Source organism: Notechis scutatus, chromosome 5 (genome assembly GCF_049901735.1).
Source record: "Notechis scutatus isolate UNSWTSFEM ecotype Mainland chromosome 5, rNotScu1.2, whole genome shotgun sequence".
NCBI lineage: Eukaryota > Metazoa > Chordata > Lepidosauria > Squamata > Elapidae > Notechis > Notechis scutatus.
This window is the reverse complement of record NC_142013.1, coordinates 116,576,280-116,595,732: the sequence shown is the minus strand read 5'-3', so window position 1 is coordinate 116,595,732 and position 19,453 is coordinate 116,576,280. Positions and strand designations below refer to the sequence as shown.

Below are 19,453 nucleotides of genomic sequence, written 5' to 3'. Positions count from 1 at the left end.
GACTTCCAAAGAGGAAACACGCACACACACACACACCCCGTCGGGCCACTGCAGGCAATAAGCAGGGCGCCACCACCACCCCGCCTCCACCCCGCGAGCAGCCGGCTCGGCTAGCCCGCTAACGAGGCCGCTGCAAGGGACCGGCGAGCTCCGGGAGCGGCCGGGGCCCGGAGCGGGGACACTCTCCGAGGCTGGGCCCCGTGCAGGAGTCCCGTCGACGGAGACAGGGGCTGCCGGGCAGAGGGAGGGCCGCGGGGACCGGGGTGCGGGACTGGGCCCTCTGCCCGGGGGAAGGAGGGAGGGAAGGGGGCTGCCGGCCTCCTTCCCTCGCAAGGCCCGGGTAGCGCTGGGCCAGGAGGGGCCGGGCCGGGCGGCCTCGCGCGGCTTTCCCCCTCGGGGCCGAAGCGGCCCTCCGTCTGCGCTGCAGCGGGGAGGAGCGGGAGGCCATCTTGCGGGGCGGGGGCTGACGGCGCTCCGCCCGGTTCCGGCCTCGCTCCGCCCGCCGAGGCGCCTTCCTTGCCGGACGGGCAGCCGGGCGGCCGGCAGTGCCGAGGCGAGGCCGGGCGGAGCGCGTCCCGTTCTGCGTACTGAGCAAGGGCCGGGCGATGCGGGCGGCGGCGGGGTGCCTGGTGCTGGCCGGGGCGCTGGCGGCGGCGGCGGCGGTGGCGGCGGGGCTAGCCGGGGCCCGGGAGAGCCGGCCGGCCCTGGAGCGGCTGCTGCCCGCGGCCGGAGCGCGCTTCGGCTGGACGAACTTCAGCTGCCCCGCCTGCAGGCTCCTCTTCAGCGCGCTGGACGCCGGCATGCAGGTGGGCGCCCCGCTCTCTCCGGCCCAGGCGGCCCGGGCCCGGCACCCTTCCGGCCCCCGGGAGGCCGGCGCCGCGCTTCCGCTCGGCAGAGCGGGCCGGCTTGTGCCCTTCCCGCCGCTTGCGGCCGGGCGGCTTCCTGGCGGGGCCCCCGGGCTGGGTTGGAGAAGGTCCCGGGGCCGTTTGCGGAAGTTCTCCGGAAGGAGGGAAGCTCCTTGCCGAGGAAGATTGGCAGAGCCCGCTGGGTGCCCTTGCCCGCCCCCCTTCGGGAGCTTAGAGCCGCCTTCCCTGGACCCCCGGGGCCCCCAGAGGGCGAGGGACCCCTCCGAGAGGCTGGAGAGATGCCTCCCCCTCCCGGAGTTAGAAGTGTCCGGATCCTGAAGAAAAGCCTGCAGCCCTTGGACCGACACCCCCGCCGCCCTCCCCCCCCCAGGATGTCCAGAGAAGGTTGGCCGGTCCCAGCACAGCCTTTTCCTCCCGCCCCCCATCTTCTGGAAGGGGTCAGGAGACAAACGATGAGGCCTTTCTGTCCTAAGGAGAGTCCCTCGCCCCCCCCCAGTGCTGCCAGTGCCAACTGTGCCAAGGGAGCCCCCTGTGGGGTCTTATAGCCCCCCCAACTTTTCTCCTCTTCCCTGCAGTCAGTGAGACAGCTGCTGGGGGGGGGCTGCCCTTGGGGCCACACCCCTCGTTTTGTTGACGGCCTAATTCCCAACCTCCAGCAGGTCACGAGCTCTGCGGAAAACAGCTGGAGGCGGGCAAGGGGGGCAGAGCCAGGAGGCTCCTGGGTCTACACAGCTCAGAGGTTTCCTCATCAGCCATCTGTCTGTCTGTGTGTGTCTCTGTGTTTGTGTGCGTGAAAAAGAGAGAGAGAGAGCCCAGAGACACAGAGAGAGAGAGAGAGAGAGAGAGAGAGAGAGAGAGAGAGAGGAGGGCCGAACGGGGGCCTGGCAGGCCTCGCCTCAAGGGGGGAGGGGGCGCTCCTTTTGGCCCCTTCGCATCCCAGAAGCCAAACGCTCTGGCTTTGGGGGTCTAGTGGGACCCTTGGCAGAGGCTCTGCTGGGGAAGGGCTCCTTTGGTGGGAAGGGGAGATAGAAATCCAAGAGAGGTGGTGGTTCAAGACTCAGATGGCCTGGTGCCACTTAGTCCTGAAAACTGGCTGGGTGATTTTGGGCCGGTTTCAGTCTCTTGGCTCAACCCACCTCACAGGGTTGTTGCTATGGGGGAAATAGGAGCGGGAAGGTATGTGGAGATGTTCGCCACTTAAGTTATTTGAAAAAATAATATGGGTGGGATGCAAATAAATAAATAATTGCCAACCCTGATATGCCATGTTTTCACAGCCCCACATGGGGAGAGGGAGCAGAGAGGCTGCTTCAGGCCTTATGCAGCTGGTTCCCCCTCCCCTTGCTTCAGGGAAAGGAGACCCACAGGACCTGCTGGGCTCCTCTCTGCTGTCGGGTGCCCCTTGCCTGCAGTCCTTGCAGGGGCAGCGGCCGTGGCACAAAGCACCAGCCTGATTGCACAGCAGGCCGGGTGGCACCTTCCCTCCTCCCCCCACCTGGTAGGCAGGCTTTGGGCCCCCTCCCGAGCTCCCTTCCAAACAGCTGTGCACAACTGGCTCTTTGGGACCCACGCGAGCCTCAGGGCCAGGGCTGGGGTTAGGGGCGGTTGTTCGGGGGGGGGGGCGAATACGGCCTGCTGAGAGGGCCCACGGGGGAAGCCTGGCCTGTCGGAGGCCTTTCTTCCCACGCAAGGCGGCTGCTCCTGCACTCCTCGGTGGCTGTGGACGGGGGGGGGTCTCCCCACACCAGAGCCTATCCCGCTGCCCCAAGGGACTCGGTGCCATTGGACCCTGGCAGGGACGTAGGGGACGAGGGAGGGCCTGGCTGAGGCCTCAGGCGGGGAGATTCTTCCAGCCCCCTTTTCCGCCTGGACATTTCCAGGGCTGCTCCCAATGCTCATGCCAGCCCTCTGCTTTGCAGCTGGAGACCAGCGTGGAGCACCTGCAGCAGCTGGCGGCCAAGGTCTGCGTGACGCTGAAGCTGGCGCCCCCCGAGGTGTGCCGGGAGGCCACCCGCCTCTTTGGGCAAGACATGGTCACCGCCTGGGTCCGCTCCGTCCTGCGCCCGGCTGAGATCTGCGGCCTGCTGGTGGGCGCCCGGTGTGGCCACTGGGACATCTACTCCAGCTGGAACGTCACCCTGCCTGAAACCCCCAAGCCCCCGTGAGGCCTCCGGTGCCCCCCCACCCGGTGCCCCCACGGCCCGCCTGCTCTTCCTGACGGACCTGCACTGGGACTTGCAGTACACCCCGGGCAGCGACCCCGACTGCAGGGACCCCCTCTGCTGCCGGGGGGGCCAGCCGCAGGGCCCCGGGGCCGGCTACTGGGGCTCCTACAGCAAATGCGACCTGCCCCTCCACACTCTGGAGAACCTGCTGCAGCACTTGGCATCTGCCGGGCCCTTCCAGGCTGCCTACTGGACGGGCGACATCCCAGCTCACAACATCTGGCAGCAGACGCGCCAGGACCAGCTGCACGCCCTCTCCACCATCACCGGCCTCATCCGGAAGTACCTGGGGCCGCTGCCCGTCTACCCGGCAGTGGGCAACCACGAGTCTGTGCCCGTCAATGCCTTCCCCCCGCCCTACGTGCCTGGGAACCAGTCCTCCGCCTGGCTGTACGATGCCATGGCCGATGCCTGGCAGCAGTGGCTGCCCCCCGAAGCCCTGCGGACCCTGAGGTAGGAGGGAGGGAGGGAGGGACCGGAGGCTCCCTGAGGGACACCCCCCCCCCCCTGCAGAGGGGCAGAGCAGCCTTGGCCTGCTTTGGCCTCTGAAGCCCTGCAGACAGTCCTGGCTGGGGGTGGAGGTGCAGGCTGGGCTCTCCCCTGCCTTTCCTGGGGACCAGATCAGAGGTGGGATTCAGCCGGTTCGGACCCTGGAGAACCGGTAGCTGATTGGCTGGGTCTCCTTTGGTTGCCCTGCAGAGGAGAATGGAGCTGGAAAGCAGGTTAGTGGGGTGGGGAGGGAAGGGGGAGTTTGCAGTATCCTTCCCTGCCATGCCCACCAAGCTACGCTATGGCCACCAAATAGATGGTAAAATAATTGGAATCCCAGGCCTGGACCAGGTCCTCACTCCCCATTCTCCAGGTGGCCTTGGCAGGGACCTGCCCTGGGTGTCACCAACACCCAGTAACAATAACCATCAATAAAATTCACTGCCCCCCCACCCCGCCCGGACTCCAGTGGCCGCCTCCCCCGCCCGCAGCTCTGATGCTTATTTCTCTTCCTTCTGTCCTGCCTCCCGGCTGCCCCTAAGCAGAGCCGGCTGGGAGGAAGGCCGCCAGCTGGTGGAGCCAAACGGCAGGATTCTGGGTGTTGGGATTGGAAGCCCCTCCCCCATCCCCCCCAAGCCGCTTGGCTGAGCTGGGTGGCCATGGAAGCCATAATAGGACTGGGTTGGTTTTCCCAGCCGGAAGGTTTTGCCTCCGCTGCATTCCTGGCGACTGGGCTGGGTGCAACCTGCTCTCCTGGTTCTTCCTGGGCTGGATGTTCTTGGCAGAGCAGCCGGCCGCTCCGGCGGCAGTTGCCTTCCTTTGTGCCCAGCAAAACCCCTGGGGGCCTTGCCAGCCGTGGGAACTGGGGCTGCCGGGTGCCCCAGGTGGAGCCTCACAGCTGTGGTTCCTACACAAGGCTGCCCGGCCTCGGCCACTTTGAAGACCCAGCTGGGGGTTGAAGTCTTAAAAGTGGCCCCACCGGCTTTAGAGCCCCCTGGGATGCCGTGGGAACTTCCGATTGGAAACCAGGGTCGTCTTTGGGGCGGTGGTGTGTGCAATGCTTTCCTCCCCTCCCCACTGGCCTGGCAGTGCTGCCCACGAACGGCTCCTGTTCTCCTGATAGCCCACCTCTCCCTGTCCTCTCCATAAACCGCCCAAGGCAGCGATCGCACCTGCTAGCCATGTCCCCCACGGGGGGCCTGGGCTGTTGTGGGGCCATTCTAGTGGCGTTACTCCAAGCATTCCTGCCCAGCCGCCTTGGGAAGCCGTGCCCACCGGTGCCCCCCGAGCTGGGCTGTTTCCTTGCAGGTGTTTCATGACCCAACCAGGCAAGCTCCTCGGGGGAGGCTCAGCTTGGGGAGGGGGCTAGGAGGAGCCCCAAAGAGCCCCTCAATTCTGCCAGGGGTTCACGGGAGAAGGAAGCCGCTCCTGCCCCCCAGGGTGGAAGTGGCTTGTGGGAGGGGAGCCCAGCCTCCTCCTCCTCCTCTGCTTGCTTAACAAGGATTTCGGCGTGGGCGGGTGGTGAAGCCCCGTGGCACCAGTCGGGCCGCCTCTGCCCCGGGCACAGACAGAGCGGGGTGACTGTGGCACCTTTACGAACTGGGGAGTGCCACTCCCAGAGTCCCGTGCTTTGCTCTGCTGGCTCAGGGATTCTGGGGGTTGGAGACGTCCCCCGTCATAAAGTGGCTCTGGTGCCTATGCCTGCCCTGGAGGCCTGGGGGCCCCGTCGCTGAAGGCCTCGGGGTCTGGCTGATGGCGAGGGGACGGAGGAGACCCCCCACCCCAAGGGAGCTCCCCCAGGGGAGGGGAGGGGGCCTGAGGGTCTCCTCCCTGAGACTCTCCTGCCTTTCCCCCCCGGCAGGCTGGGGGGCTTCTACACCCTCCCCCTCTGGCGGGGCCTCCGCCTGGTTTCCCTCAATATGAACTTCTGCTCCGAGGCCAACTTCTGGCTCCTGATCAACGCCACCGACCCGGCCGGGCAGCTCCAGTGGCTGGTGGGCGTCCTGCAGAGGGCGGAGGAGAGCGGAGAGAAGGTCAGCTGGGGCGGGCAGGAACTGAGGTGGGGCAGGCCAGCTCATTGCCAGAGCATTGGTGGGGGGCTCCTCGGAAGCGGGCCAGCGGGGAAGCTCAGGCAAGGGGGCCCTGGCGGCTGCGGCTGCCCCCACTGACCCCTCCGCTGCAGGTCCACATCATCGGCCACATCCCGCCCTCCCACTGCCTGCGGAGCTGGGGCTGGAATTACTACCGCATCATCAACAGGTACGAGGCGCCTGGCACCCAGCCAAGTGCTGGTGCCAGGGTTGGTGCACAGGCTCCCGCAGAGGGCGGTGCCCCTGCCCGCCCCAGCCTGGGTGTGCGTCTTCCCACCAAGGATGGCCACCCACCCTGGGAGGCTCCGCGGGGGGACACCGAAGGCCTGCCTGGCTCCTTCCTCCCCCCAACATCACTGACTCTGCTCCAGGCTCAGCCGTGGGTCCCAGTTGCTGCTGCCCTGGTTTGGTGGCCAAGCAGCCATCCCATCCCCAGAAGGTTTCCGGGGTGACTCCTGAAGGGGGCAGCAGTCGGGGGTGAGGGGCCTTCCATTCCCAAAGCCAACGAGGAAGTGTTTCCCCACCACCCAGGTCACAGGTCAGGTAAAGGCCGAGCCGCTCCCTTGCCCAAGAAAGGGTTCCTGAGGGCCAGCCATGGTTGGAGGTCTCTCGGCTCCGGGCCTTCTGCAGACCCTCTTCCTGGGGGAGGGAGCTGAATAACTCTCAGAAGGGCCTGCCGGGGAGGGGGGCGCTTCCCAGGCCCAGACCGTCCCTGGGGGGCTTCCTGAAGAGATAAAACATAGACTGGAAGGTCATCTAGTCCAACTCCCTGCTCAAGGCAGGAGGAGCCTTATGCTGCCCGGGAACTCAGGTGGCTGCTTCCTCCTTCCACTTCTCCAGTTCAATTCTGGCCGTTCTCCTGTCTGGTCGTCAGCAGCTCCGGCTCTGCTCTGCCTTCCGAGGTTGGGCCAGGCCAGCTCTGTCCAGCCCCCTTTCGCATCCCACCCTTGATGGGCCCCCTGGGCACCGGCAGTCTTGCACCCTGGCACGCCACCTCTCCGAAGACGGACGCTAAGGAAGGGCTTCGGCTCAAGCCCGTCACATCCTCAAGTGGGGAAGGGTCTCCCATGTGGGGGGGTCCCTGCTGACCTTGGGGCATCTCCTTCAGGGCCTGTGCTGAGGTTGGGCTGCTTCCTTGCCAGCCTCGTGGTCTCGGCGCCAAGCTGGGGTTCCTGGGGTGCCTCTTCTCCCCGCCCCCAATCTTCAGGGCCCCGACGCAGGGCTGGATCCCTGCTCAGCCCGTTCGAGCTGCCCAGCCGGGGCAAAAGGCCTCTGGGGAGCCCCTGCTTAGGCCCGTCTCTCCCTGCAGGTTTGAGGGCACGGTCGCCGGGCAGTTCTTTGGCCACACCCACCTGGACGGGTTTGAGATTTTTTACGACGAGGAGACCCTTACCCGGCCATTGGGCATTGCCTTCCTGGCGCCCAGCGTTACCACCTACATCAAACTCAACCCAGGTGAGGTGCTGCCCTCCCTCCCAGGGTGTCTGCTGCTGCCAGCCGCCCCCCCCCCCCCTGAGCCGAGCCAGTAACCCCTGCCTGCCTGCCTGCCTGCCTTCCAGGGTACCGGGTCTACCACGTGGATGGGATCCGCTCCAGCTCCTCCTACATGGTCCTGGACCATGAGACGTTCATCTTGAACCTGACGCAGGCGAACCAGCCCGGTGCCGTGGCTCGGTGGCAGCGCCTCTACGGGGCCCAGGAGACTTACGGGCTGCCCGTGGCCTTCCCGGAGGACTGGAACCGGCTCCTGGACCACCTCCAGGCCGACGAGCGGCTCTTCCAGCACTTCTGGTACCTGAGGTTCAAGGGCCACCCGCCCGCTGAGCCATGTGGGGACACCTGCCGGAAGGCCACGCTCTGCGCGCTCCGCACCGGCCGGGCAGCTGATCCCAAACTCTGCCAGAGCCTCCAGCTGCCCTTCCCGGAAATCCAGGCCTGGTGGCGGCAACAGCGGTTTTGCTAGCCGGGCCCAAGACAAGGGCCCAGGGGCCCTGCCCTCCAGCGGGCTCTGTGCAGGTGGGCACAACACAGCGTCCCTTCTCTCGGGCACTCCGTGGGGCTCAAGTTCCAGGCAAGCCCCACCACCCTCCAAATTGGCCCCCAAGGTGCGGAGAGGGCCCAGGACTCTCACGAGAGGGTAGGAAGCCCCGGCTGCCTCTGCAGCTCCCCTCCATGGCTGGGCAGCTCCTCCTCTTCCACCCCTGCTCCAGCCCCTTTGTGCGGGCGTGGGAAGCAGGCCTGCACGACGTGCCCATACTGCTGCCCGCATGCTTGAGTGCCATCCGCAAAGGAGGAGCCGAGGCCCGAATGGCTCTGCTGCCAGGACGCTGCTCTGGCACCAGGCAAAAGCCGGCAGGCTCTTCAGCCCAGCCTCTGCCAGCAGGGGATTCCTCTGCAGGGGAGGGCACCCCCCTTCTCTTTTGTTCCCCCCTCCCAACAATAAATGGCCTCTGTGTCTCCTCCACTGGCAGAAGGTTCCTCTTTCGCCCGGTTCAGCCGCTCGCCTGGGTCCCCTTGGCTCTCTCTCCCATGCGTGACCAGCTGGCTGCCCCCAAGGCCAGAGGGCAGGGAGAGACGGGCCCAACCTGGCAGGGGGCGCAGCGCCCAGGAACACATCTTCCCCTTGGCAGGAGGGAGGAGGAAGTGGGGTTCACCCTGCCCCCCCTCGTGGAGGGAAGCCAAGCTCTGCCTCTCCTGTGCCATACCCTGGGAGGGTGGGGGGTGCCCCTTACCCATCAGGACCCCAGTGTGCTCCCGAGCCCTGCCAGGCACCCATCTTCCCCAGCTTCTGGGGTGGGGAGAGGGACGTTGGCAGCTCCTCCCTCCCATCACAACACCAGGCCAGAGATAGTCGGGGTTGTTGGAACAGAGTTTATTTGTGGGTTAGTACAAGACAAACAGCAGGGGCTCCCCCCCCCCAGCCCCAGCCCCTCTGCTCCTGGGCAAATGGGGAAGTTGTGGGACCCTGACCCCTCCCCAGTGTGTGGCCAGGTGCCAGCCAGGTCCTCTGCAGCGTCTGCGGCTAATTCCAGGGTCTACCGTACTGGCGGGGAGGGGGAGAGGCCGGTGGGGGAAAGGTCTGGCAGCCGTGGCGGGGCTGCCCAAAGAGAAGCCCCCCCCCCCCCACTGGCATGAAGGTCACACCTCTGTGGAGATCCACGCTTCCCTCATAAACAGACATCTTGCACTCATGCAGAACTTCCACCCACCCACCGCGCACCGGGGCAGGCCAAGCGCTGCGAGGCTGATGGCAGGGGCCAGGTGGGCAGGCGGATCCCCCTCTCTCCTGCCTGGAGCTCACAGCGTCTGGGACCCCTGGTGCTTGGGTTGGAGGGTCCCCAGCAGGGCCTGGATGCCCTTCCTAACCGTGGAGCCCACGCGGCGAGCCACGGAGTCAGCAGGAGGGGCTGGGAGGCAGGAGCTGCCGGTGGACTGGGGTCGCGCATCCAAGCATTTCTGGTAGCGAAGCTGAAAAAGGAGGGAGGAGGTGGGTGAGGGGGCATCGGTGGCGATATGGGCATCTGGGGCACAGGGTCCTCCCAGCCATGCCCTGCGGTCCGGCCGTCTACAGCAGGGCATGGACGGAGCGTGGGTTAGGCTGGGCGGGGGGTTGCAGGAATAGCCAGCCAGGGCCCCCAGCAGACGCCACAGAGCTGGCGAAGGCAGGAGCCCTGCTGCCCTTTTGGCAACATGGCAGAGCCTCTGCCAAGCCGGGGGATCGGGGTATGGGAGCATCTTAAACTCACCATGCAAGCGGCCTGGACGGCTTCGCTCAGCCCCGCAGCGTTGGGCTCACACCAAATCATGTGGCAGGAGAAGCTGCCGGCCGCCGCCATGATGAAGGCGAAGGAGCGGACGTCCTTCCCGATGCCCATGAAGGAGAGGAAGCGCACGCGGCACTCGCACAGCACAGTGTCAGTCTACGGGGAAGGCGGCAGTTGGGACAGGCCCTCCGAGGGCGGGTGGGGTGGGGTCTGGCCCCTCCTAGGGCTCCCCTGTCCCAACTCTCGAGCTCCTCCCCGGCTGCTCCCGCCAAGCACGCCATTACCTGCTGGTGGGCGAGGGTGAGGGTGGCTGGTGCCACGCTGAACTGAGCGGGCGCCCACTGCTCCTTGCTGCCAGACGCCAGGGCCGCCTCCAGGGCGCTGTTGATGACCTCCATGCCTGGAAAAGCAAAGGCAGGGACAACCTCACCAGGGAGGTCAGGCGAGGGCCAAAGTTTGGGATTACGCCCAGTGGGAAGAGCAGGAACCGGGGCCTCAACAGCAGCTAAGCCAGGAGGACCGTTCCAGACCTGGGATCTGCTGGGGTCACCCCTACCCAGGCAGAAGGGGGCCTGAGCCCCCTGTGGGCACGGCCTCCGATCTGGGGGGGTGGGTAGGAGGTTCCCCACACGGGGTCTCAGCTAACTGCGTAACGCCCATCCAGTTCCTGCACATGGACGACTTCCAGCCTCAAAGGGAGAATGAAGATCTCATCTGGCCTTGAGCCCCCAACAAGGGGGAAGCCCCCCCCTTGCAGAGTCATGTTTTTGGGGAAGCCAACGGCTGGAGGAGGTTGGGGGGGCTGGCAATTCAGCCGAAAGAGCGCCCCTCACGAGGTGGATGTGTCTAGGGAGGGACAGGCGACCCAGGAGGGGAGGGGGCTGGGAAGGCTTCCTTGGTCACCCTAGCTAGCAGGACCACTGCAGCAGAAAGGAGGGGCCCTCGAGGGCAGGTGTCCCCAGACCTGGTACCGTTTGGGGGCCTGTGGGGAACTGGGCCGGGCAAGCATGCCAAGCGGAAACGCCCCCCCCTCAGGGGCCAGGAAGGTTGGGAGCTGCTGCATTGGGGCCCGCATGAGCAGGCGGCCAGGATGCTCCCCCCCCCCCGGTCAAGGTTGCCCTTCCTGCTTCCCCCAGCCGGTCCCCTGGGATTCCGCCTCTCCTGCTTACCCACGGGCTTGGCCACGGAAACGCTCCCCAGGTAGTAAACCTGGAATTTCTGGACCGATTCACTTTTGGGTGCCGGAAACTCAACTGGAGAAAAGAAAGGGGGGGGCAAGGAGCAGTCCGTAGGATCCTCGACTGACACCAGGTTGCTTAGTAACTGTTCAGAATTATGAGACCCCCCCAAGGCCTCCCCCTCCTTCCTGGCTACCTTGGAAGGGGATTTCCACCATCTTGGAGGGGTCCAGGGAGAGCCCCGGAGCGAGCTTTGGGTGCTGTGTGGCTCTGTCACAATCTAGAGGAGAGAGCAGGTCACCCCAGTGGTCATCAGGCTGCCCCCAATCTGGCAAGTTTTGCCCCTTGGCCTTAGGGTGGGGGGAGGAGGGTGCCTGAGCCCAGGAGGAGCCCATCTCTTGTGCCCACCTATCCAGGTGCTGCCTGGGACCCCGGCAGAGACGGGAGGGAGAGAGGGAGGGAGGGACCCCAAGGAAGAGCCGAGGCAGTGGGGGGGGGGTGGGACCTGACCTTGGAGCAGATTTCATGGAGGCCGGTGGCAATGTCCTTGGCCGGAGCGTCGCAGCGGAAGACGTGGCACTTCAGCATCTGAGCCAGCTGGTCTTGGGCCACGTGGGCAAACTCCCTGCAGGGGGCAGAGGGTCGGGTCCAGGGCACGGGGGGCAGGTCAGAGCTGTGCTGGGCACAGCACCTCCGTGGGAGGCTGCCAAGCAGGCACGGGGAGGGCGGCCATTCCAATGTTCCTCCCAGCAGGGGAAGCTCTAGCTGAATGGAGGGGCTGGGGCTGGGGGCGGAGGGCTTCCCTGGGCCCCAGAGGATTAGTGGGGGGGCAGGAAAGCCTTGCTCCCTCCACTCCCCAGGCCACTGGTCCCCCCTTCTCAAATAGAGCCCACAGACACCCCCCATGCATGCTGCCAGAAGCCCCAAGGAAGGCACCCCTCAGTCACTCAGCTCTCCCTCCCTCTGGCCCGGGGGAGGGGGCAGCCAGCAGCAAGGCCCCAAGCAGAGGCCAGCTACTCCCCCTGCCACCCCCACCCCGGACCTGGACTGGCCCATCCGAAGAAGGTCCGGCGATCAGAGCTGCTGCAAGACCCTTTGGGAAGACCTGACCCCGCCCCAGTCGAGTCGGGTGTCTCTGGAAGGGCCCCAGGCTGTCCAGGGGAGGCTCCAACCCACCCAAAACTACACGGGGGGCTCTCCCACAGAGGTGGTTGCCAAAAGTCCAGGCTGGTTCGGACTGCAGATCTGCACAGCCCCCAGACTCTGAGAAGAGACCCCAGCCTCACTGCTGGGCCAGCCTGAGAGGCCATAGAGGCCTGGCTAGCCACCCTGGGCACAGCTTCCCCAGGCGCCCACCAAGGGGGATGTTTTTCCTGTGCAAAGCCCGCACTTTCCTAGGGGGCTCAGCCGGCCTCCAGGGGAGCGGCCTCCACCGGAGCGGGGCCAGCAGGGAGCTCAGCAGGCCTGGGCAAAGGATCCGCCAGGGAAGCCCCCACCCAGCACCCCCGTCACCACGGCTGCCTACCTTCCGCTGTCCTGCCCAACGCCCCACACCCGGATGGCCGCAATGGGCAGGCAGTGTAGCTCTGTCCACTTGTGGGGCTCCAGCAGCTTCAGCTGCTCCTTCTCCAGCACCAGTAGCATGGCCTTGCCCTGCAGGGGGAGGGGCACAGCTGCCACTCGGCCCCCCAGCTGGCCCAGAGTCCCCAGCCTCCCCCACCCCAGCCGCTCACCTCCACCCAGGAGCCCCCAGGCCGGCTCCCGCCTGGCCAGCTGCCGGATGCAGTTGTGGACGGCCAGCGTGCTCCTGCCCGGCGCCAGCTCCTCCTCGGCCATCTCCACCCAGCCCAGCGAGTGGACAGAGAAGCACTGCGGGAAGCGGCAGAGAGACAGGCGTGTCCAGGGATGCGGGGCTGAAGCGCCCCCAGAGAGAGAATCTGCCCCGCCCAGCGAAAGTGGCAGTGGGGGAACCCCGGGGGCAGCCCACGCCGGGCCTCCTGGAGCCTCCTCAGGACCCCCTGTCTGCCAGGCAGCTGGCCCCGTCCCTGCTCTGGCTGAGGGGGCTCCTGCCTCGAGGGGCCAGAAGCCAGCCTGCCTGCGGCCCCACAGAGCCTGCGGAACTCCTGGCCCTGGGCAGCCTTACCTTCGATCCCGGGGAAAGGCCCAGCAGCCCGGCTGCTTCCTCCCCTCCTGCTGCCAGGGAAGACCTGGAAGACAAGCGGCCCAGGGGGCTATCAGGTGGGTATCTGTCCCCTCCCCCCACCCCTGGGCTGCCCCCGCAGCCCAGGCCCCTCAGGCCCACGGAGGGAAGGACGGCAGGCACAGACTCACCGTAGGCCGGGGCATCCTAAGGCCGAGCAGGGCTGCTGGCCCTCATCCGACTGAGACTTGGGGGTCGCCCCTCCGGCAGAACCTCCTGGGGGAGGAAAGCCATGAGGAGCAGCAGAGGCCCCCCATGCCCCTGCACCCCCGGCCCAGGCAGCCACTCACCTTCCAGAGGTCTGGATTGGGGGTTGGCTCCGTCTGCCCAAAGTCCATCCAGGTGAGCTGCAGGGAAGGAGGGGGTGAAGAGAGAACCCTCGCCCCCAGAGACCCCTCCCCACTCCCCTCCATGACATCCCCACCCTGCCTGGTAGCTCCCGAGCCCCCTTCCTTCCCCAACCGCCCTGGCTGGCTCCCCACCTCTGTCCTGAGGGAGGAACAGCCCCCCCCGCTTGTAGGAAAGCCATGCTGGCAGCCCCCTCCTCCTATTTTCCCTCCAAGCACCACCCTGCGAGGTGGGCCGGGCTGAGTGAAGGGGACTGGCCTAAGGCAGGGTCATGGGACTCAGTGCAGTGAGAGAGGAAGTGGGGGCTTCCCTGGGGCCGGCCAGGAGAGGAGAGGAGAGGAGAGAGGCGGCCCCTCCAGCTGCTGCCCCCGAGACTCTCCCCTTGGCCTCAGGGCAACTGGACCCATCGTCCCCTGCCAGAAGGAACATGCCTGGCAGAGCTGTGTGGACAGTTGCTGCCACAGGAGGGGGCCCCTCTTATGCCCAGCCCAGGCCTCCCCAGGCGCAGTGGACGAGCACAGGGGCTGCGCCCCCACCCAGCCCCCCAGGAGTGGGAAGAGCACCTCCCACCTTCAAGGCCCCCAGGAGCCACAGCGACTCTGCAGGAAGGAGGTTTTCAGGCAGGCCCTCCCTCCAATGGCCGACCCCTGCTTGCCCGGGGTGGAGGGGGGGCTGCCGGAGACCCTGACAGGCTTCCAGGGTGGGGGGGGAGCCTGGCGGAGCAAAGCTGCTCAGAGTAGAAAGCTTCTCAGGTGCTCCCCTGTGCAGGGGGACCAGCAAATGCCCCCCTTGGAGTGGAAACACAGGCTCCCATCGCAGCCTGGCTGGCTGGGTTCACACAGGGGCCCCTCCCCGCCCTGAGCGAGACAGGAGCCCTGCTTGCTGGAGGAGCCCCTCCCCTTCCCCAGGGCAGACAGCGCCTGCCCCCTGCCCCAGGTGCCCAGTCCTGGCCCTGCCCAGCCCTCAGCACCCGTCCTGGGGTAGCCTTCCAGCTGTGACCCAGAGCCCTCGTTAGGTCTAGTCGCTAAGGCTCCGGGCTAGACACCGGGAGACGGGGAGTTCTAGTCCCGCCTCGGGCACGGGAGCCAGCTGGGCGACTGGGCCAGTCAGTCTCTCCCAATGCGCCTCCCGGGGGCGGGGGGACAAGAGGAGGAAGGAGCATCAGGTCTGGTGGCTGCCTTGAGTTACTGACAGTCGATAATAACACAGCCTGGGTAGACATAGAAGCTAAACCACAAGTATGTCCTTGGTTCCTTGGAAGTCCACCCCCACACCCACCCACCCACCCCTGTCCCCTGGGACTTTTGGCCCAACCCATCGGCCAGCCGGGATTGGAGGAGGGAGCCTTGGGGCAGAAAGGGGACAACACCCCCCCAGCCTTCCACCTGGGTCTCCCGGGTGGGGGTGTTTCCTGCGAGTCGCCCCTCCCGTTGCACAGGGGGCTCCCATTGGGTGGTGCCCGTCGGAATGTGCCAGTAGTAGGTGCCGGACGTGTCTTGAACCCGCATCCATCCTGCTGGGAGGTCCGAGTCAGTCTCCAGGGAGTTACACAGCCAGAAGGAGTCTGCCAAAAGAAGGAGCCAGGTCAGCCAGGGCAGGTGGGCTCCCTTGAGGGCCTGGGCATCTCCCGGGCGGGCAGGGCAACCACCTCAGGGAGGACGGGGTGGGGGGCTGGGGGGAGGCCAGAGGGAGAGAGGGAGGGAGGGGAGCCTCCTGGCCGCTCAGCTCAGCCCAGCCTGGCAAGAAACGTTTCCAGGCACCCCGAAAGGGGCGTTGAGGCTCAAGGAGGCCGGAGATTCTGCCTTGAGCCCTGAAACCGAAAGAGCCGTCCTGGCACTGGACCGGTTCCTGCTCCTGGCCTGGGCAAGCAGCCACCCCCTGGTGCGGACGCATGCGTGCCCGTCTCAAAGGCCCGGGCTCAAGTGTGCCAAGGCAGCCTGGTGCCAGCATGGCCAGATGGTGCTCCAAGCGCTGCTGCCCCAGGCAGGGCCAGGATCGTGGACTCATTGGCCTTGTTGCCCCGACGCCCCCCCCAGCCTGAAGGACCCCACTGTCCATCAGACAGAGCAGCTGGGAGGGAACCAGGCAGAGGGCGGCTATCAACTCCCCCCGCCAGTCCTGGCCCAGCCCCACAGGCAGCAGAGGGACCCGGCCAGATCTCCCCACCAAGCCTAGCCCTCCGTACTGACCCCCCATGGGGGCCGAGAACCTGTCGGTCTCCCTGACTCAGCCAGTGGGGCAGGCAGACCAGAGCCCCCAGCCCCCTTAGTCACACACACACACACACACACACACACAGAGAGAGAGAGAGAGAAAGCCATGATCCCCTCCCCCGCCAAAGGCAAAGGAAACCCGACAGCCATGTTTCCCTGGGGGAGGAGCAAGGCCAAGGGAAGAGGAGGGTCTGGGTTGCAGCAGTGTCACAAGCAAGGGAGGGAGGGAGTTTGCCCCCTAAGCGCCCCCCTCCCCTCGCAGCCCCTGCCTCCTCCAGCTCTCTGCACCCGGATGAGACAGGAAGAGGAAGTAAAAGTGCAATCATTGCCTTAAGTCGTCCTTAAGGTTGCCTTTACCCCCCAAGCCCATGCTCCCTGCTTCCCTCCACTGGCCTCCCCAGCTCCACCTAGCCCCCACACCCCACCCACTACTCAGCGCCCCCCCCCTCCCCAGAATAAGGCCAGCTGCAGCACAGCTGACAATCCTTGCCAACGGACAGGAGCTGTTCTTGCAGGCTGACATAAATGTTTCGCAGACCAAAGCCCAGGATAACTTAAATAGCTGTCCCTCCCCGCCCCCCCGGCAGCCCCAGGGCCCACCAGCTTCTTGCCAGTCCGCAGCGTTGCTCAGCCCGCTCCCCGTCCACCCTGAAAGCCCCCTTCGTCTTCAAGGCGACCTGCATCTTGCCAGGCGAGCAGCAGCAGCAACGGGGCTCCCCACAGGGGCCGAGAGGCTGCTGCAGACAGCCACAGCTGCAGGGGGCAGGACCAGAGTGGAGCATCCCAGGGCTGGTTGCTGGGCGCTGGGCAGTCCCTGGGGGCGGGGGCTGTGCCAGGCACCTGCTGACATCACGGCTCCCCCAGGGGCCTTCGGAGCCTGGCTAAGAGAGCGCAGGAGCAATACTGCCAATTGACCGGGGGCATATCAGAAAGCGGCCCCAAGCTGCCTAGCACAGCCCCCCAACCCGGGACTTCCCAAAGATCCGTTTCAACATGCAGGGAAGAGGGGCCCAGGGGTGATCCTCCCAATTGTGTCCCCTCTTCCCGTGTGACTTGTCCAAGGCACCTGGTTCTGCTTGGCAGAGGGTTGTGGCAGCCTCAGCGTGTCCCTCAGCCTTTGGGTGCCCCTCCAGCAAGCCATCCCTCCCACCCCCAGTGACCTACCAGCCTCGTCCGGGGAGCTGCCGGTCGGACTGCCCTGGCTGAGCGTGGCCCAGCTGGAATCTTCGTCGCTGGCAGTGCTGTTGCGGGTGGCAAAGAGGAGGCTGGCGCTGCGGCCTTGCTCCCCCCGAGGCAATGCCCGCTCCGAGCTCTGCTCCGACTCAGTCACAGGCTCACTCTGGACCGGGGTGGAGCCTTCCTCCTCCTCCTCCTCCTCCTCTTCCTCCTCCTCCTCCTCTTCGTCTTCTTCCTCCTCCTCCTCCTCCTCCTCGGCCTCTGGGTCCTCTGCTCGGCCCTCCTGCCCTGTCAGCGGGACCAGCAGCCTGCTCAACTCCTTGCTGGGAAGGCTCAGTTCGTTGCGGTTCTGGTCCCGGCCACGCTCGGCCGCCTGTCGCAGCTGGTTCTGTCCCTCCTTCATCCACTTGCTGTTGGAGGGCTCCTCCGTGGAGGGGGGCAGCCCCAAGATGCTCTGCAGCTCCCCGCAGCTGTAGGCGCACCGCCCCTTGTGCGGCAGGACCGGCCCCCCTGGCGGGGCCCCCAAGGCCAGGCTCAGGCCCAGGCAGCCGTTGTCGTTAGCCAGGCTGTTCCGCTTCCTCAGCGAGCTGGACATGGTGCTGGGCACTGGGGAAGACTGGTGGCAGGGAGAGGAAGCGGCCGGTCACAACTCTGAGGGAAGAACCCCAGTGCGCCCCGACCCCCCTGCCCGTCTCCTCTGCACTCAGCACCCTCCTTGGGGGGAAGCAGTGCCCCGAGGCCTGCAGGGCCCTGGTTAGGCTTGGCCTCGATTGGTAAGCCTGGCCTGCTGAACTGGACTGCTCTTCACAGCCCCCCACCATCCCTGCCCCCCAGTCAAGACCTGACTCCTGCAAGGCTTCCCTGGGTGCTTACCGATCCTGGGCCGGAGGGAGAGATCCACAGCTACATCCCTCAGGGAACCCGGGGGGCGCAGTCCAAAGAAGGCCAGGCAACATTCAGCTTCTGGGGGCAACAGGGAGAGGCAGGAGGTCAGTCCACCCTGGCAGCCCCAGGGCAGGGGACTGGCTGGAGGGGCTCGGCTGGTCTGGTCTCCAGAGTCTCCTCTGGGCAGTCAGATAGGGCTGGGGGCTTGTTTGTTCCCCTCCCCTGGCATTGGGAGAGAAGCTGTTTGGGAGCTTCGGCCATCAGTGGGTGGTGCTCCCTAGATGGACCCCATCTGACTCCAGGCCTTCCACATCCCCACCCCTTAAGGACGCCCCCCTCCCCCGCTGGGTGAGGATGAGACCCGGTTTGCCTCTTGCCGTGGCCCACAGGAGGCTGGGGGGGGGGGGTGGCTTTCCAGCAGAACCAGAAGGCTGCTCTGGTTCTCTTGCCCTTCTCCCCTTCAGCTGGGACTGGGAGGCGTCCCTGGGCCGATCTGCTTCCCCTGGCGAGCAGGTCAGGTCAGTGGATGTGGCGGCATCCTACCAACAGCCTGCTGGCCCATCATCCCAGACCTGGCCTGCGCCCAGGGGCCAAGCCGAACCTTTTGGGGGCCAGGAGATGCTGCCAGGGACCCCCTCAGCCTGGCTTCCTTTCCGACCCAGAGGCAACATGGAGCCTTTGAGACAGACCCCCCTTGGCAGTCTCTGCCCCATGGGGGCCTAGGACAATTTGCCACGGCTGACTTGCTGTGGGACGAGACTTAAAGGAATGTCAAAGAAATGGTGGAATAGAATCCTGAAAGAAATGATATCAAGGGTGGGAAAATGAAATGTGAATGGCAAAAAATAAAATATCTGTTTAAATTTATTTTAAATAATTATATTGTTCAATTGTCCCGTGGCCACTTGGATGGAGCTGATTCCCCTGGGATTATTTGGGCTGCCTTGGCTTCCTCCAGCTCCCTTGCAACCTTGTCTCCATGTGCCAACCGAGCCACCTCAACCCCCCCACTGGCCCTGGGACCAGCAAGTGGGGCTGCCACTTCCTTGAACCCCGGGAGGGCCTGAAGCCCCTCCCCGCAAAGGGCTTCGCGGGCCTCCCGGAACTCTGGCCTGCTCTCCCGGAGGGACGGCTCCTTTGCTCCATCGGGCCCGGGGCCCACCTGGTCAGGCCTGGGGCGCTTGCCGGTCCCACCTAGCCGGTCCCCCCAGGCCTCCCATCCTCACCCCACGTGCCGGCCTTGAAGGGGCACCCGAAGCCCCCAGCCCTCCGCCCGCCCCGGGACAGCGTCGCCAAGAGCGCAGCCGCCTTCCTAGCCCAAGCCGGCCGCGAGCATCGCGTCCTCTCGGCCAGGCCCCTCCGCGGCGGAGGGCCGGGGGGCCGGGCGGTTCCGAGGAGACTTCGGCCGCGGCTCGCCTGGTCCGGCGGGGAGGACGTTGCCGGCGCTCGAGCCTCAGTCCCGGCGGGTCCGGCTCGGCCTCGGCTCCGAAGGCTCCGCGGCTCCCGCCTCCCGGCCCGCCCGCGCTGGGTACCTGCAGCTGCAGCGACGCTTTCGGGAGGATGGAGATGGCGGCGGGAGGGGCGGCGGGGAGGCGTCGTTTCCGCTTCCGAGACCGAGCAGCCCCTCCCGGGACGGGCGAGGGGTGGCTGGCCCGGCGGCGGAGCGGTAGCGGCAACCGGAGCGGTAGCGGCAACCGGAGCGCCGGACGCGGCCCCGGGCGGGGAGGCGTCGCTGTCCTCAGCACCTTCCGCGGGATCCGCCGTCGCCGCCTGGCGTCCGTCCCGGGGCGGCGGGAGGGCGGGGGGCCGGGTGCCGAGCAAGAAGCCGGCCAGGGCGGGGGCTGCGGAGCAGCAGCAGCCGGCCGGGCGGGCGGGCGAAGGCGAGTGTCCAACCCGGGCCGGGCGCTGAGGCCGGCCGAAGCCGGTCTCTGGCCGGAGTGCGCGCCTGCTGTGGCCCGGAGGCCGAGGCGTTGAAGGGCCGCCGCTTTATTTGCCTGCATAAGCAAAGCCCAAGCTGCC

At 66.5% G+C, this 19,453-nt stretch overlaps 2 protein-coding genes across 2 annotated transcripts; one reads left to right on the top strand and one right to left on the bottom strand.

Annotated features, from left to right (window-relative positions):
- Window positions 1-506: 506 nt before the first annotated feature.
- SMPD1 (sphingomyelin phosphodiesterase 1) lies at window positions 507-8,134 on the top strand. The gene is given in 7 exon segments (XM_026688401.2): window positions 507-806; window positions 2,786-3,027; window positions 3,029-3,544; window positions 5,442-5,613; window positions 5,763-5,839; window positions 6,980-7,125; window positions 7,230-8,134. Coding segments are annotated over 7 exon segments (1,758 nt in total). The 5' UTR covers window positions 507-605; the 3' UTR covers window positions 7,634-8,134.
- A 393-nt stretch (window positions 8,135-8,527) lies between these two features.
- APBB1 (amyloid beta precursor protein binding family B member 1) lies at window positions 8,528-19,105 on the bottom strand. The gene is given in 17 exon segments (XM_087967465.1): window positions 8,528-9,138; window positions 9,417-9,590; window positions 9,719-9,834; window positions 10,604-10,687; window positions 10,809-10,856; window positions 10,859-10,892; window positions 11,123-11,237; window positions 12,138-12,265; window positions 12,346-12,364; window positions 12,366-12,481; window positions 12,756-12,819; window positions 12,944-13,025; window positions 13,099-13,159; window positions 14,546-14,724; window positions 16,538-17,165; window positions 17,423-17,512; window positions 18,967-19,105. Coding segments are annotated over 15 exon segments (1,998 nt in total). The 5' UTR covers window positions 17,145-17,165; window positions 17,423-17,512; window positions 18,967-19,105; the 3' UTR covers window positions 8,528-8,967.
- Between the last annotated feature and the right edge of the window lie 348 nt (window positions 19,106-19,453).